Source organism: Lampris incognitus, chromosome 5, assembly GCF_029633865.1.
Source record: "Lampris incognitus isolate fLamInc1 chromosome 5, fLamInc1.hap2, whole genome shotgun sequence".
In the NCBI taxonomy this organism is placed as follows: Eukaryota; Metazoa; Chordata; class Actinopteri; order Lampriformes; family Lampridae; genus Lampris; species Lampris incognitus.
Genome location: NC_079215.1, coordinates 66,513,737 through 66,532,067, shown reverse-complemented (window position 1 = coordinate 66,532,067; position 18,331 = coordinate 66,513,737). Strand labels below are relative to the sequence as shown.

Here is an 18,331-nt window from a genome sequence, read left to right as displayed (position 1 = left end):
CCATCCGGCCCCCACCATGTTAACTCTTCCTATTGTGGTGAATTCTGGGGGAATGTATGTAGTGGACATAATTCACCATGGCTTGTTGTTTTGTGTTAAGTTGACGTGCTCACTTTAAGGGCTCAAGGTGTAGCCATGGTTATGCAGCGCCATGTTGTTGCGGCAGGGTTGTGAAATAAGGAAATAAACAACATGCGTTGGTGTAGTCAAAGAGAGAAATTGTTCTCTTAACTTCCACACTGGTGACCTCGACGTCTGTCTGCTGGACATTTCCAGAGACGGCTTGCTTTATCTCCAAACTGTCCAACATGAGCTGTCTAATATATTCATTCCTATTCCTTCTCTGCAGTGCATACCTCCACCTCTCCAGGCTCTCCTCAACCTACTCCCTTCTCTCACGACAGATCACAATGTCATCCATGAACATCATAGTCCACGGAGACTCCTGCCTGATCTTGTCCGTCAACCTGTCCATCACCACTGCAAACAAGAAAGGGTTCAGAACTGATCTTTTATGTAATCCCACCTCCACCTTGAACCCAACTGTCATTCCAACCGCACACCTCAGCATTGTCACACTTCCCTCATACATATCCTGCACCACTCCTACATACTTCTCTGGCACGCCCGACTTCCTCATACAATACCACACCTCCTCTCTCGGCACCCTGTCATATGCTTTCTCTAAATCTACAAAGACACAATGTGACTCCTTCTGACCTTCTCTATACTTCTCAATCAACATTCTCAAAGCAAACATCACATCTGTGGTGCTCTTTCATGGCATAAAACCATACTGCTGCTGCTGATCATCACCTCTCCTCTTAACCTAGCTTCTATTACTCTTTCCCATATCTTCATGCTGTGGCTGATCAACTTTATACCTCTGTAGTTGCTACAGTTCTGCACATCAGCTTTATTCTCGAAAATCGGCACCAGTATGCTTCTTCTCCACTCCTCAGGCATCCTCTCGCTTTCCAAGGTTGTGTTAAACAATCTAGTTAAAAACCCCACTGCCATCTCTCCACAGGTATGTCATCAGGACCAACTGCCTTTTTAGTCTTCATCCTCTTCATAGCTGCCCTCACTTTCTCCTTGCTAATCTGCACTTCCTGAGTCACTATTCCCACATCATCCAACCTTCTTTCTCTCTCATTTCCTTCATTCATCATCCACTCAAAGTATTCCTTCCTCCTTCTCAACACACTCTCCTCACTTGTTAGCACATTTCCATTTCTATCCTTGATCGCCCTAACCTGCTGCACAGCCATCCCAGCTTGGTCCCTCTGTCTAGCCAATCGGTCCTTTTGTCCTTCCTTAGTATCTAACCTCTCATCCAACTCACCATACGCCTTTGCCTTCGCCACCTCTCTTCGCTTTACTCTCATCTCCTTGTACTCCTGTCTACTTTCTTCATCTCTATGACTACCCCACTTCTTCTTTGCCAGCCTCTTCCTCTGTATACTTTGCTGTACTTCCTCACTCCACCACCAAGTCTCCTGGTCTTCCTTCCTCTGTCCAGATGACACACCAAGTACCTTCCAAGCTGTCTCCCTCACTATTTCTGCAGTGCTTGCCCGGCCATCCAGCAACTCTTCACTATCACCCAGTGCCTGTCTTTACTCCTCCCCAGAACTCCACACAACAGTTTTCCGTTGTTATTATGGCACCATATGGTTAAATCTTCCACTTCCCTCCTATAGACCCTCTCATCGCTGTCAGTTATTATTACCCAATTACCATGGTGTCATCTGCGAATTTAATGCTGCTACTTGTTGTCATATTTGCATAACTGAGCCTTGATCCCAAAGATCTGAATGAGGACATAAAAAGAGAACGCTACCAAATCCCAAAACGAGAGGAGATTACCAATGAAATGGCAGGTGCAAAATATTTCAGCAAACTGGATGCTTCACAAGGGTTTTGGCAGCAGAAGCTGGATCCAGAAAGCAGTAAGTACTGTACTTTCAACACACCATTTGGGAGGTACTGTTTTTTCAGGCTCCCGTTTGGCATCATCTCAGCGCCAGAAATCTTTCACAGGGCGATGGAGTCCATAACAGAGGGTCTGGAAGGCACCAGGGTGTTTATAAATCACTCGGTGGTCTGGGGAGGTATACGTCAACAGCGTGATGAAAGACTGGAAAAAACTCCTGCAGAGAGTCCAAGAGGACTCAAACTGAACAGAAAAAAAATGTCAGTTCGGGGTCACAGAAATGACCTTTTTAGGAGACAACATTTCAGGAGAGGGGGTGGAACCTGATTAGTCAAAAGTGCAAGCCATACTTGACATGCCTTCTCCCGCTGATTAAGAATAAAGCAGCTAGCTGAGCTACTGAGAAGTTCCAAACATAGTGTCTCTATAATATAGAAAATAAGAACATTACTTGGTATAAGGCTTTGGGATCAAGGGGTAATTGTCATAACGTTGCCATATTTGGCAACACAGTCGTGTGTAAACAGTAGGTGACTGAGACAGCAGCCCTGAGGTGCGCCTTATCAAAAATATTACATGAGAAATAGATTGATAGTAGTGATGAATATGGATGAGATAATGAACTGCTTTGCTATATGACTCACAACATATTGTGATTCAGCAATTGAATGTTTTGAATCTCAAATTTGAAAAAGCATAATGAAATTAATCCAAAATTGGGGTTTTTGGTGCTGTTGTTAGCCTTCTGTTTGGACAGATTGGGAGTTTGCCAAATGAGTTATCATCTATAACTCATTTATTTACAGGCTGTATCACAGTGTGGTTTGGCAGGCTGACTGCTCAGGACTGCAACCTGAGTGCTGCAAAAGACTGTAAAGCCCACAGCGAAAATCACTGACATGGAACTACCACAACTTCATAATATTTACACCACTCGCTGCAAAAGAAAAGCCCAAAACATCATGAAGGACACCAGCCACCCCGCTCATGTTCTGTTCTCGCTCCTTCCATCTAAAAAACATTACCGGAGCATCAAACCACACACCACCCGTCTCAGTAACAGTTTCTTTCCACAGGCAGTCAGGCTGCTGAACAGCTGATGCACCCATATGCACCGTATACTGTTGTGTTATCGTGCACTTTATATTGTGTATATAAAGTATGAATTCACTGTGTACATAGTCTGTTTTTTTCTGGGGGGGGGTAGGTTCTCCTTGTGTTTTTTGTCCTTGTGTCCCTTACGTTAAGAAAGAGCGATCCCGAGCACAAGAATTTCATTGCATTCAAATACACATGACAAAAAAGTTGAACTAATGATGACGGTGAGAATTGTGTTTCTGTACACAAATAAAAATGATTTTTTAAGTAAAGATTGACCCTAACTGCCCCATTAACAACAACTGCCCTATTAACAACAACTCACTAGCTGCACATAACGAAACAAGTATCCATCTGTCCATCCATTATCCAAACCGCTGATCCTGCTCAGGGTTGCGGAACGCTGGAGCCTATCCCAGCATTCATTGGGTGGCAGGTGGGAAGACACCCTGGACAGGCCGCCAGGCCGCCAGGCCTCCCCCCCCCCCCCACACACACACACACACACTCACACCTAGGGGCAATTTAGTACGGCCGAGTCACCTGACCTACATGTCTTTGGACTGTGGGAGGAAACCGGAGCCCCTGGAGGAAACCCACACAGACACAGGGAACAAACAAACAAGTATACAACAACAAAAACAAGTACAGGAAATGCAAATGAAGAGTATTATAATAAGCCCAGTAATTAATATTGCTTTTTTTTATTTTCCCCCTTTTTCTCCCCAATTACATTTGGCCAATTACCCCACTTTTCTGGGGTAATTGGTTACCCCCTCTGCCGATCTGGGGAGGGCTGCAGACTACCACATGTCTCCTCCCATACATGTGGAGTCACCAGCTGCTTCTTTTCACCTGACAGTGAGGAGTTTCACCAGGGGGGACGTAACGCATGGGAGGATCACACTATTCTCCCCAGTTCCCCCTCCCCCCTGAACAGGCTCCCCAACCGACCAGAGCAGGCGCTAGTGTAGCGACCAGGACACATATCCACATCTGGCTTCCCACCCGCAGACACAGTCAGCTACATCTGTAGGGACGCCCGACCAAGCCGGAGGTAACACGGGGATTCGAACTGGTGATCCCCGTATTGGTAGGCAACGGAATAGAACGCCATGCTAACCGGACGCCCTAATATTGCATTTTAATGTCATTCATTTTATAGGATTTGGTAGGTCATACCACCAAGATCTTAGTGCTGATATGAGTACTTTACCCTGTGGAAGTGATCATGAGCACATGAAGGTCTATTGATAGAAGAACATAACATTTCATTTTTTGTCTTTACGATTAACAGAACTTTTGTGTCTATTTTCCAGTTGGTTATACCACCAGTGATCTTGTCTTTATGTGGCAGTCTGACCCAGTTCAGATGGATGAGATTGCTTTGCCGCAGTTTGACATCAAACAAGAAGATATCAAATATGGAAACTGCACCAAGTACTACCAAGGAACAGGCGAGTATTACTACTCTTATTACAGTATAACAGTACCGCTGTCATTGTTATTACTTTATTGATTCTTTTGTCAATTTAGTATTAATTCATTGACTCTACACCAAACTATTTTTCAGCCAAAAACAGGTAAGTATTGCAGTATTTTGGGATTTAATATATTATTAAAAACATGCCATGGTTCTCTACCGGAAAATGGTGGATTGCTCCCTCCAGGTTGGGGATGAGTTGTTGCCTCAAGCGAAGGAGTTCAAGTATCTCGGGGTCTTGTTCACAGTGAGGGATGCAGCGGGAGATTGACAGGTGGATTGGTGCAGCATCAGCAGTAATGTGGCCGTTGTGGTGAAGAGGGAGCTGAGCCGGTAGGCAAAGCTCTCAATTTACCAGTCAGTCTTTGTTCCAACCCTCACCTATGGTCATGAGCTTTGGGTAGTGACCGAAAGGCTGAGATCGTGGGTACAAGTGGCTGAAATGAGTTTCCTCCGTAGGGTGTCTGGGCTCAGCCTTAGAGATAGGGTGAGGAGCTCAGACATCCGGAAGGAGCTCGGAGTACAGTCGCTGCTCCTTCACGTCGAAAGGAGCCAGCTGAGGTGGTTCGGGCATCTGATTAGGATGCCACCTGGGCGCCTTCCTTTGGAGGTTTTCTGGGCACGGCCAACTGGGAGGAGACCCCGGGGTAGACCCAGAACTCGCTGGAGGGACTACATGTCCAATCTGGCCTGGGAACGCCTTGGGATCCCCCAGGAGCTGGAGGGTGTTGCTGGGGAGAGGGAGGTCTGGAGTGTCCTACTTAGCTTGCTAACACTGTGACCCGACCCCGGAGAGGCGGCTTAAGATGAGATGAGAGATGAGATATTGTTAAAACTACAGAACAACATCTAACATTCACCAGAGAAATACACCAAATATCATCAGAGAAGAGGTAGGTAGGTGTTGTTAATGAAACCACTTAGCTCAACTTCAGTAGTATTACAGTTTTTATGATAATTAGGCGTATGTATGTATTCAGGAATCAAGAATTCATTTGTCATTTCATCTTATGTAAAAGAAACAAAATTCCATTTCCCCCAGCCCACAGCAGTGCAACACAAAAGACAAAAACACAAATCCAAAAGCCTCCAAAGACAACACCACCAAAAACATAGAAAAACAGAGAGAACAAATCAAATACAGCCAACAACACAGTCCACCCAGTACAACACAGTCCGCCCAGTACAACACATTCCACCCAGTACAACACAGTCCACCCGGTACAACACAGTCCACCCAGTACAACACAGTCCACCCAGTACAACACATTCCACCCAGTACAACACAGTCCACCCGGTACAACACAGTCCACCCGGTACAACACATTCCACCCAGTACAACACAGTCCACCCGGTACAACACAGTCCACCTGGTACAACACATTCCACCCAGTACAACACAGTCCACCCGGTACAACACAGTCCACCCGGTACAACACAGTCCACCCAGTACAACACATTCCACCCAGTACAACACAGTCCACCCAGTACAACACAGTCCAAAATCTCCTCCCAACGCCAGCCAGGATAACTGTCGGAACTGCCAGTCTGCATGGGCTAGCAGTTAGCTTAGCCTGCCCCGCTTCTGCGTCCTATCAGACCGCCCTACTTGTTTCCTCCTCAGGCGCATCTCCATGCAGCGCCATGGTTCTTGGGCGCCCATCAGATGTAGCAGACCAAGCTCTCTCAGCCGATCCAACACCAGCTCTCCAGCCAGACACCTTCGACACACCTCTCCTGCACTCCACACGACGACACAAACGCAGACACAGACAAAAACACTGTTCAGTCGAGGCTAGGTGAGGGCACCACCAGACCGCCTCGGTGTTTCCTCTCAGGCAAGGCTGTCTGTTAGCAGTTAGCTTAGCCTGCACCGCTTGCCTCCCCCTCGAGCCCACAGGATGCAGCAGACCAAGCTGCCTCAGCCGATCCAGAGTCAGCTCTCCTAGCCAAGCGAAATCGACGATTTAAATAAAAACTTCACATGATGACACAAACTTTGGCATAGACGTGGACAAAGACACCGCATAATCGGCACTGGGGCACTGGGTGAGGCCGCTGCAAACGTGAGTCTGCACTGCCATCTTCCCACACTGGAAGCGGTAAGAAGTATTACACATCCCGCAGTAAATGACGGTTATATAAACAATTTGTTTTTGACTAGTGGTGACAGATACAACTATAATGATGTGTTGCAAGTGTCCGCCTGTTGTGCGGTTGGCTACCATGTTATTTAGTTTGTGCGTGGGGTTATTAGCCTCAGTCCTGATCTTGTCCAGAGGGGTCTTAACTTTCCTTATTCGGAAGCACTGTCAGTACCAGTGTTTCGTATTGGGCTTCTTCAGAAATACGGATCAAACCAGCCACTTTTTAGGATCGGGCCAAGTGAAGTGACATTTTGCACAAGATGTATCGGTTCATTTCTATTTCCTCTGTATATCAAGAACCAAGAACAATTTATTGTTATTTCTATCATGTACTTGTGTACACAGAGGAAACAAAATGTTGTTTCCCCCAGCCCACAGCAGTGCAACACAAAAGTTAAAAACACATCCAAATTTCCAAAAACGACACCACCAAAAACATACGAAAAAAAAACAAAACAAACAGTCAACAACACAGTCCACTCAGTGCAACACAGTCCAAAAATTCCACTGTCCAGGAGAACGAACGCCACCCAGGAGGACTGTTGGAACTGCCAGTCTGCATGGGCTAGCAGTTAGCTTAGCCTGCCCCGCTTCTGCGTCCTGTCAGACCGCCCGAGGAGGAAGCAAGGCTGTGGTCCCAGGGTCCACCACAGCAGACCAGGCTCTCCCAGCCGATTCAACGCCAGACACCTTCGACACACCTCCCTGCACTCCACACGATGACACCAAAAACACAGCAAGGCTAGGCGAGGGCGCCGCCAGACCACCCTCGGTGTTATCGGAACTGTCGGTCTGCATGGGCTAGCAGTTAGCTTAGCCTGCCCAGCTTCCGCATCTGATCAGACCATCCTCAGTGCTTCCTCTTCGGGCGCAGCTCCAGTCAGGGCTGTGGTCCTTGGGCCTACAGCATGCAGCAGACCAGGCTCCCTCAGCCAATCCAACACCAGCTCTCCCAGCCAGCCACTTCGATACACCTCCCCGCACTTCACACAACGACACAAACGCAGACGCAGACAACAACACTGCACATTTGATGCTGGGCAAGGCCACCGCCAGACCGCCTCGGTGTTTCCTCTTGGACGCAGCACCGGGCAGGACCGTGGTCCCTGGGCCCACAGGACGCAGCAGACCAAGCCCTCCCAGTCAATCCAACATCAGCTCTCTCAGCCCTCAAACGAAAGAAAAAAAAATTGACGACCAAAATAAAAACACACGATGACGCGTCATGGACAGAGACACTGCACGGTCGGTACTGGGTGAAGCCGCTGCAAGCATGAGTTCGCGCCGCCATCTTCCCACACCGCATGTCTGTCTTCCTTGTCCATCTGTCAGTAGGCTAACCAGACTTGCAGTAGGGCAGCTCAGTACGAGGTGAGTTTGCTGCACGGCTGCCATGTGCTCTCAGTACCACCTGTCAATCATCCATCTGCATATCTATCCATCTGCCTGTCCGTCTGTCTGCCTGGTTTTTGTAAGCTGTCAGTATGGAGTCGCCGATGGGTCCTCACATCAGAGTAAAAAACGCTTCAGAGGTTCACCAAAAAGCCACATTTCAATTGAATCGGAATTCAGTTGAATTCCTCTTTCTCTGGCTGCTGCTGTTGCAGTACAGTCTCCTAATGAAGTCCCCGTTTAGCCGAACGTTATGATGAAACAGTTTTTCTTGTACTTATTCTGCCCCTTTTCTGAAGAATTTCTGGGGTTTTTCAAGCGTATCCCTTGCCGTAGGAAAAGAAAAAGACCGATAGGAAAAGATTATACAATGCAATGAGCATCTTTCCAGGGCTTGAACTGTTCAGAAATCTCCTAGCGGTAGTTTGAGTCAGGGTCTCTGCTCTGTGTGTGATTTCAGGGTACTACACCTGCGTCGAGGTGATTTTCACGCTGCGACGGCAGGTTGGGTTCTACATGATGGGCGTTTACGCTCCCACCCTGTTGATTGTCGTTCTGTCCTGGTTATCATTCTGGATTAACCCCGATGCCTCCGCCGCCAGGGTACCTCTAGGTGAATAACACACACACACACACACACCCACCCACACACCACTTACACCCATCACATCGTACCACACACACCCAATCACAACCTACACCCTCACTGGCGGTCTCTCGGAGTCGAGTATGACTGTCCTCCTTCTAGGTCCTTGTGGGTCTTCTAGGTCCTTGTGGGTCTTCAGATGGGCGTAGAGGCCGATCCTGGAGCCACATATTTGTGGCAATGTGGGCAAAGGTGTGAAGAAGGGGTTGAGGATGTGGTTTGGGCCTTTCTGGTAACTTGCTCGTTTCTGAGTCGGCGCTTGTTTTCAGCAGCACGGTGGAGGTCATGGTTGCAGCGCCCAGCATCCTCACGGACAGCCAGTCTCCCGGCCTTTTTGCTGCTTGTCCCCAGGTGTTAAGGTCGATGCCAAACCTCCCCCCCTTTTCATCCCCAATTATATCCGGTCAATTACCCCACTCTTCCAAGCCGTCCCGGTCTCTGCTCCACCCCCTCGCTCTGCTGGTCTGGGCAGGGCTGCAGACTACCACATGCCTCCTCCCATACATGTGGAGTCGCTAGCTGCTTCTTTTCACCTGACAGTGAGGAGTTTCACCAGGGGGACGTAGCATGTGGGAGGGTCACGCTATTCTCCCCAGTTTCCACCCCCCCCCCCGAACAGGCGCCCTGACCGACCAGAGGAGGCGCTAGTGCAGCGGCCAGGACACATACCCACATCCGGTTTCCCACCCGTAGACATGACCAATTGTGTCTGTAGGGACGCCCGACCAAGCCAGAGGTAAGCTGGGGATTCGAACCGCCGAGCCCCGTGTTGGTAGGCAACGGAATAGACCGCTACGCTACCCGGACGCTGCAAACTATCTATTTAGTTTATGCTAGGCTAACGAGTAAAACGTAGGAATGCTGTACCTCGGAGAAGGTGTATTTCCCTTCTGCTGAGAGGAGCTGCTAATGATCCTGCCAGGCATCCAGCAGTTGGGCTAAGCCATTACAGCTAGTGGCCCCTACAGGTGGGGTGACTGTATAGCAGCAGAAGGATCTGTTGGAAATGCTGTGAGCATCCACACATGTTACCTCAGAGTAATTTACTAATAACAATGAGAATAACAGTATTTACTCCTTTATTGCAACAGTACGACTGTTTTTCGTTTCCAGGTATTTTATCGGTGCTCTCGTTGTCCAGTGAGAGCATGTCCCTGGCCTCCGAGCTGCCGAAGGTTTCCTACGTAAAGGCCATCGATATCTGGCTTATCGCCTGCCTGCTGTTCGGGTTTTCATCCCTGGTGGAGTATGCTGTGGTGCAGGTCAGTACTCACACACAAACACACACAAAACAGACATACAAAGACAGACGCATCTTAGAATGCTTTATTTATTTATTTATTATTCTATTCTTTTACCTCATATGAATTTTTATCCTTCGCTTGGTCCTCATGTGAGTCTGCATGCAGGGCCACATGAGGGTGTCAGTGTGCATCTCTTGGCCATGTTGTCTCTGACATGCTGATGATTGCCACTTGTCTGGGAGTTTGTGTATGGTCTGGGAGGATTGCAAAACTGAATTGCCCTTCTGGGATAAATAAAGTTGTCTGAATCTGAGATTCTCAAAAATGTGGAGATTAGGGGTGGATCAGAATAGTTGCCAACTTTTTTGGTTTTGGTGGAAGATTCATTCTTTTAGATTTTTTTTTTCTAATAATATTCCTGATGGAGTTGTCTAGTTTTTCTTAACCCCTTAGATCAGACATGGGTAACTGGTGGCCCACAGGCCAAATTCGGCCCTTGTCCTCACTCGGTACGGCCTGCGGGTCAATTTCCAAATATCAATAAATCAGAATCAGAATACTTTATTCATCCTCGAGGGGGAAATTGGGTTCTATTACAGACAGTCACGCTCTAGTAGCTAAAAACTAACAAGATACGAAAATAGAAACAAACAGAAACAATATAAACAGAAACAAATAGAAATAAAAGATAAAATAAGAAATAGAAATAAGAACAAAATATATCAGCAAGCATGGGGCACATAACACCCTACCTATACTGCACTACCGCAGCACACAACAACAGCACAAACACAACCCGACAGGGCCAGTCCAGTGACCATGAAGTCCGGGTGTCTGACGGTCTGAGTCTGAGGGAGGAGTTGTAAAGTTTGATGGCCACAGGCAGGACTGACCTCCTGTGGCGCTCTGTGGTGCTCTTTGGCAGAGTGAGTGTATTACTAAAAGTACTCCTGTGCCCGACCAGCACGTCATGGAGTGGGTGGGAGACATTGTCCATGATGGCACGTAACTTCAACAGCGTCCTCCTCTCAGAAACTGGCGCCAGAGAATCCAGCTCCACCCTCACAATGTCACTGGCCTTGTGGATCAGTTTATTGAGCCTGTTCGCATCCGCTACCCTCAACCTGCTGCCCCAACACACAACAGCAAACAGGAGAGCGCTGGCCATCACAGACTCGCACCACATCCCGAGCATCGTCTGGCAGATGTTGAAGGACCTCAGCTTCCTCAAAAAGTAGAGACGGCTCTGTCCCTTCTTGTAGAGGGCATCAGTGTCCTTAGCCCAGTCCAGTTTATTGTCTATATACACCCTCAGGTACTTATAGTATTCCAGTGTCCACACTGACCCCCTGGATGGAGACAGGAGTCACTGGTGTCATGTCCCTCCTCAGGTCAACAACCAGCTCCTTTGTCTTAGTCACGCTGAGCTGCAGATTGTTCTGCTCACACCATGTGACAAAGTTTCCCACCACAGCCCTGTACTCAGCCTCCTCACCCTTACTGATGCATCCGACTATAGCAGAGCCACTAGAGAGCTTCTGAAGATGGCAGGACTCTGTGTGGTAGTTGAAGTCCGTGGTGTAGAGTGAAAAGGAAGGGAGACAGGACTGTCCCCTGCGGAGCCCCTGTGCTGCTGACCACTCTGTCTGACACACAGGTTAACAAGTGCACATACTGTGGTCTACCAGTAAGGTAGTCAACAATCCAGGACACAAGGGGGGCCTCTACCTGCATTGCTGTCAGCTTCTCACCCAGTAGAGCTGGCCGGATGGTGCTGAAGGCACTAGAAAAGTCAAAGAACATGACCCTGACAGGGCTTGCTGGCTTATGCAGGCGGGCATAGGCACGATTAAGCAGGAAAATGATGTTATCCTCAACTCCCAGTTGAGGTTGTGGGTTTTTGTTACTGTTTTTGTAACAGTTTTTGAAATTGTTGGTTCCACAGGCGTTGGAAGCAAGCGGGCCATCTGACCACATTTGAACCAGATCCCAATTGTGATTATACTGTCCACTGATAGAGGGCGCTCCCTCAAAACACAGGAGGCCTGTAACCAAGCGACCGCTTGCACATGGTCTCGTCTTGGTCTCAGCGGGCCTCTTCCGCAACAACACGCGACGGGGGGAGAAAAGAATAAAATAAAACTTGACCTAGAGAGCCGAGTCTTCCAGGCGAGACGGGAAACGGAACGGAATTCAAAGGCAAACCTGTGTGTTTAGTGTGCCAGGAACAAAGTCAGCCATGAAGGACTTCAACTTGAGCCGCCACTACAATACCACGCACAAAGACAAATATGGCGCGTACACCGAAGGAGCCAGAGACGCCATCATCGCTGACCTCAGAGGAGAAATACACCGACAGCAGAGCCTTTTTACCAAGGCCACGTCTGCACTGGAGTCCTCTCTCAAGGCGCCTTCTGCTGTTTCCCTTGAGCTGGCTGAAGCAGAGAAGCCCTTGACCGATGGCGACACGGTGAAGCTACGTATGTGCAGTAGAGCCTACACGTTCTGAAGGTAAACGTCTTTAAAGGTGAATCTCAGGGGCGTCGGTGGTCTGTTCCGTTGCCTACCAACACGGGGCTTGGCGGTTCGAATCCCCGTGTTACCACCGGCTTGGTCGGTCGTCCCTACAGACACAATCGGCTCTGTGCATAACTGCAGCCCACTGACTTCCGGTTGCTACTGCAGCGGTCATACCAGTTTCTGTTTGTTGGTGTGTGCCATTAACAATGGCATGTTTTTCACGATGCCTGCAAGATTTACCACGGATAAATGTCCACCACATGCACACAGCTGTCCACACACTGTTATGGTTATTATGAGAAGTTATGAGGATGAGGATACTCCTTCTCATACTTGTGGATGGTAGGTGCAGGTGAAAGTTTGTCGACAACTCGGTGCATGTCGTTGACAGTCGGGGCGCCTGTTTGGGGGGAGGGGGAACTGGGGGGAACAGCGTGATCCTCCAACGCGCTACAGCCCCCTGGTGAAACTCCTCAAAGTCAGGAGAAAAGAAGTGGCTGGTGACTCCACATGTATGGGAGGAGGCATGTGGTAGTCTGCAGCCCTCCCCGGATCGGCAGAGGGGGTTGGAGTAGAGACCGGGATGGCTTGGAAGAGTGGGGTAATTGGGGCGAAAAAGCGAGTCGCTTCCTTTTAGCCCTGTCGAAATAATTCAAGACGAGAAACGGTAATTTTGACTGCACAGTGTGACACAGCGTGGCTCTGTATCAGATCCCCCTTATAGACTCACAAAAGAAGTGAGTCGGCGAATGAATATTTCTCTGTATAGATATTTCTCATGTCCCTTCCTTCCCCATTCATTTCTTATTTCTTTCTCTGTCGGTTACCCCTCCCTATCTTTTCGTGTACCGAGATTTCCATCCACATATCTGTGTTGCTATTAGGATGTATCAGATTGAATCCTCAATTACTTTACTGTGTGATGCAGACAGGTGTACTGATTGCTGAGGTATTAATCCCATGAATACTGCATCAGCCCACATATAAGACAAGGCATTTTCAGATGTAATTCCTGGAAAAAACAGCCTCTCATATTGGGGCCAGTATGGCAGTCTGCATAAAAGGCATTTGTAAGGCAAAGGTGACCTTGGACGGCATGCAGCCAGAGGCTCATTTCAGAGAAATACTGCACATAATAAAGCTCTCCTGTTCAAAGAGCCTGTCATGGTGTATGGCGAAAACTTTACAACATCCATTAAACATCCATTGCACGTCTGTCCATCTTGGGGGAGAGCTCCTCCTCTGTTGCTCTCCCTGAGCTTTCTTCCCGTTTTCTCTCCCTGTTCAAGGGTTTTTAGGGAGTTGTTCCTTATCCGAGGTGAGGGTCTAAGGACAGGGTGCTGTGTTGCTGTAAAGCCCCCCGAGGCACATTTATAATTTGGGATATTGGGCTACACAAATAAAATGGACGTGCCTTGACTTTAGCCTAGCCTGCCAGTAAGTTCATTTAAGGGTCGTTGCCGGGGAGCGTGAAATACTGCCCGCGTCAGCAGACACCAAAGAAGAAGAATATTTTCACACTAGGCAAGTGCAGTTCCTGGGGAAACTACGTGGCTAGCTGCAAACTGAAGTCATTTGCCAAGCATTGCTGAACAGGCTGAAATGCACTGCGGTGCTGTACTGAAAATCCTGCAAGCTCGAGTCTAATAGTGGCAGAATGGGGAGTGGAAGTTGGCTCCTAAAGAAGCTGAAAAGGCTGAAATCTTCTTTTTTTGTGGATCCCCCCCTTCCCCACCCCCAATCGTACTTGGCCAATTACCCTATTTTCTGAGCCATCGCGGTCGCTACTCCACCACCTCTGGATGGAGCCAGGAGTGTATTGTGTACTCCTGGCACAACCTGTTTTTCTTTTGTTCTCTCTGTTACCTTGGCGTTTTTTCTTTCTTTCTGTAACTCACCTGTGCATTTACCAGATCCTGTCTGTGGCTTTGTCTCCTCTCTTAAATACTTGTGCAAGGCATTCCATTGTGGTATTTCTAGCTTTTAGTGTTGAACAATACATTCTCAGTTGCACTGTGGGAATTATGGTGAATACATTTTACAGTTAGAATCCAGACACTCAAACAAAATGGAGGAAGGTGAATATAATGCACTATGTAGCAGAAAGCAGTTTCGGACACAGCTTGATAGGTTTTTAGACCTGGAGCAACAGGTGAATGTAACGAATGACCTGAGGACCTGAATGAGAACCACTGATCTAGCTCATAGAGCACTAGTACTACTACTACTACTTTCGGCTGCTCCCGTTAGGGGGCGCCACAGTGGATCATCCGTTTCCATCTCTTCCTGTCCTCTGCATCTTCCTCTGTCACACCAGCCACCTGCATGTCCTCCCTCACCACATCCATAAACCTCCTCTTTGGTCTTCCTCTTCTCCTCTTCCCTGGCAGCTCCATATTCAGCATCCTTCTCCCAATATACCCAGCATCTCTCCTCCACACATGTCCAAACCATCTCAATCTTGCTTCTCTTGCTTTGTCTGTCCCTCTAATATACTCATTCCTAATCCTGTCCTTCTTCATCACTCCCAGTGAAACTCTTATCATCTTCAACTCTGCCACCTCCAGCTCCACCTCCTGTCTTTTCATCAGTGCCACTGTCTCCAGACCATATAGCATAGCTGGTCTCACTACCATCTTGTAAACCTTCCCTTTAACGCTTGCTGGTACCCTTCTGTCACACATCACTCCTGACACTCTTCTCCACCCACTCCACCCTGCCTGCACCCTCTTCTTCACCTTTCTTCTGCACTCCCCCTTACTTTGGACAGTTGACCCCAAGTATTTAAAGTCATATGCCTTTGTCACCTCCACTCCTTGCATCCTCACCATTCCACTGTCCTCCCTCTCATTCATGCATAGGTATTCTGTCTTGCTCCTACTGACTTTCATTCCTCTTCTCTCCAGTGCATACCTCCACCTCTCCAGGCTATCCTCCACCTGCAACCTATTCACTACAGATCACAATGTCATCCACAAACATCCTAGTCCACAGAGACTCCTGCCTGATCTCGTCTGTCAACCTGTCCATCTCTGTTGCAACTGATCTAGCTCATAGAAACACATCTAATTTGCATTTTAGCTGCTAAATAATTTCAAAATGTAAAAAAAAAAACTTGTTTCAGAGTTAAATGGAAATGTAGCATTTGTTTCAAGTTTCAAGTTTATTTGTCAAATGCTAAGTAACAGTAGTACACACAGTAAGTTGCTGGCAAATGACTCAGAGCAGCAAAAGAATAAAATAGGATGTAGAGTAAAATCTAAAGTAAGGATAAAGGGAGATAAAGAAATAACAACATGCCATGAAGTGCATTCAGGAGAAAAACAATGGCTACGGAATTATATGACAACAGAAGTAAAGTGTCAGAGGGTATCATCATAAATACATATTTATTTACACATACTTGCACATACTTACATTTGTGTCCCTCTTTAGGTGATGTTAAACAGTCCAAAACTCATTGAGGAGGAGAAAGCCAAAATGGCCACCAAGGAGAAAGCTCTGAAAGAGAAAGAAGGACGGAAGACACCAAATAAAACCGACAACACAGTAAATGGGACCGGTGGGACACCTATACACATCAGCACACTGCAGGTACTAAAAATGAAATAATACAACATTTAAAACATTTGCATGTTCTTGTGATAGCGTTTGTTAGCAAAAGTTGTTAATGCTAGGCTAACAAGTAAGAAGTATTAAAAATCAGCTTCAGAGAAGGTGTAGTTCCCTGCATTTGAGAGCCGATGATCCTGGTAGACGTCCGGCTATTGAGCTAAGCTAGGTCAAACTCGCCACCCATTCAAGGTACCTTCAAACTGCACACACACATAAAAAAGAAATCCACAAATTTGTGTGACTCAGTTACAAACCTTAGAACTGAATTATCCTTGATGAACTAAATTGGAAGTCCCTAATGAAGTTTGAATAATTGCCAGTGGAGTCTTCACTAGTCATTCTAGGATGTTCAGTCATGTTAGATATTGTAGCACATTCGGGGGCCGACCGCGAACCGCCGCAGCCGGGACGCGAACCCGGGTCTCCCACACCACAGGTGACTACGTTAACCAGTCGACTGAAGGGTCCGACCCTTTGGCCAACGGCTAGCGAGTCTAGTCATCCGTGATCGTTACACTACCCCCCTCCTTTGGGAAGCGTGTCCCTGTGCTTCAGCATATCAGCTCCCTCATGCCTCTGGGTGTACGCGCTTCCAATGGCCTCCATTCTCACCATCCCACTTCTGACACCAGTGTACCACGGGCACCATGGGCGACTACGTAACCAGCCGACTAAAGGGTCTGACCCTTTAGCAAAGGCCTAGTGAGTCTAGTTAGTCATGGTCGTTACAGTATTGTGGAGAATTCAGGGGGCAGCCTGGCCAGACCGTCACAGCCGGGACGCGAACTCGGATATCCCGCACTGTGGGCGACAACTTTGACCAGTCGACTAAAGGGTCTGACCCGTTAGCCAAGGGCTACCGAGCCTATTCACCCGTGATCATTACATTGTCCCCTTCCTTTGAGATTCGCATCCCTGCGAATCGCCACAGCCAGGACGCGAACCTGGGGCTCCCGAAATGTAGCGAATTTGGGGGGCAGCCCGGCCGGACCGTCACAGCTGGGACGCGAACTCGGATATCCTGCACCGCGGGTGACAATGTTAACCGGTCCACTAAAGGGTCCGACCCGTTAGCCAAGGGCTACCGAGCCTATTGATCCGTGATTGTTACAGTACTATAGATAGGAATGACTGGATGTGAAGCAAGGCGGACAGAAAAGAATGTTTTTACAATAGTAAAGCTTGAACTGATACCAACTCTTTCTAAATAGTATTAGCATTCTCTTTCTCCTCTCTTCAGTTTCATTCTGTTATATCCATGTCTTTTTCCCCTGTCCCGCTTTTTTTTTTTTTTGTCATCAGGTGGTAGAAACTCGTAAGAAGGTTTGCACCTCCAAGTCAGACCTTCGCTCCAACGATTTCAGCATCGTAGGATCTTTACCTCGGGACTTTGAACTCTCCAACTTCGACTGTTATGGCAAACCCGTGGAGGTGACGGGAGTCCTTGGGAAATCACAAAGCAAAGCAAACAAGAAACCTCCGCCGCCCAAGCCTGTGATACCTGCTGCAGCCAAACGCATCGACCTCTATGCACGTGCTCTGTTCCCCTTCTCCTTTCTTTTCTTTAATGTGGTCTACTGGTCTGTCTACTTGTGAGTGGACAGAATCTGTTTTGTTACCCCTCTATGTTCCCTTATTGGTTTACTGATCTGTGAGCGTTGTTGGAGGATTATTGGAAATTACTAGGACATTTTTAGAGAAGAAATCAGTTAGTCTTAGTTGACAACCGACTTGGGCCCAATCCCAGTTCTCCCCCTTGGCCCTACCCCTCCGTTTTGTGCACGGCTGCATAGGGTAGTGTGTCCTGTTCCTTACGGGGTAGTGGTCATCTAATCCTCCAAATGGAGTGCTTTCAGATTAAGACTACAAATGGCAGCATGAGAAGAAAATTCCCAGAATGCGTTGCAAACTGAGAAAGGGTAACATGGAACCTGGCCACCGGTGCAGGGAAAGGAGCCCATAAATGCGTATATCTTCACAAATAATCATGCAAAAATTTTAAAATCCATTGGAATATCTCAATTTAATGTAGATACAAACGAATATGTAATTGGATCGTTATAACAAGTATTTCAGAAAAATCACTGTTCACCATGTCAGTAGAAGCTCAAGTAAATGACTATTTGAGTGAGAGTTCAGTGTCATGTATGAAGCTGGAAAAAGGATTCCGCCGCACATTTTCTGCCATTCCCCGCTGATCTGGTATCAGTGCAGGGCAGGGCGACACTTTATTTGAAGGGGTGTGCATAA

The 18,331-nt window shown here is 47.7% G+C and overlaps 1 protein-coding gene across 1 annotated transcript in view; it reads left to right on the top strand.

Moving 5' to 3' along the window:
- Positions 1–17,677, top strand: part of LOC130112699 (glycine receptor subunit beta-like) — a 47,268-nt gene extending 29,591 nt beyond the window's left edge. The window contains exons 6-10 of the mRNA XM_056280163.1: positions 4,354–4,491; positions 8,517–8,669; positions 9,816–9,964; positions 15,902–16,060; positions 17,384–17,677. Coding sequence (XP_056136138.1) covers positions 4,354–4,491; positions 8,517–8,669; positions 9,816–9,964; positions 15,902–16,060; positions 17,384–17,677 — 893 coding nt within the window. The remainder of the gene's footprint in view (positions 1–4,353; positions 4,492–8,516; positions 8,670–9,815; positions 9,965–15,901; positions 16,061–17,383) is intronic.
- Positions 17,678–18,331: the final 654 nt, after the last annotated feature.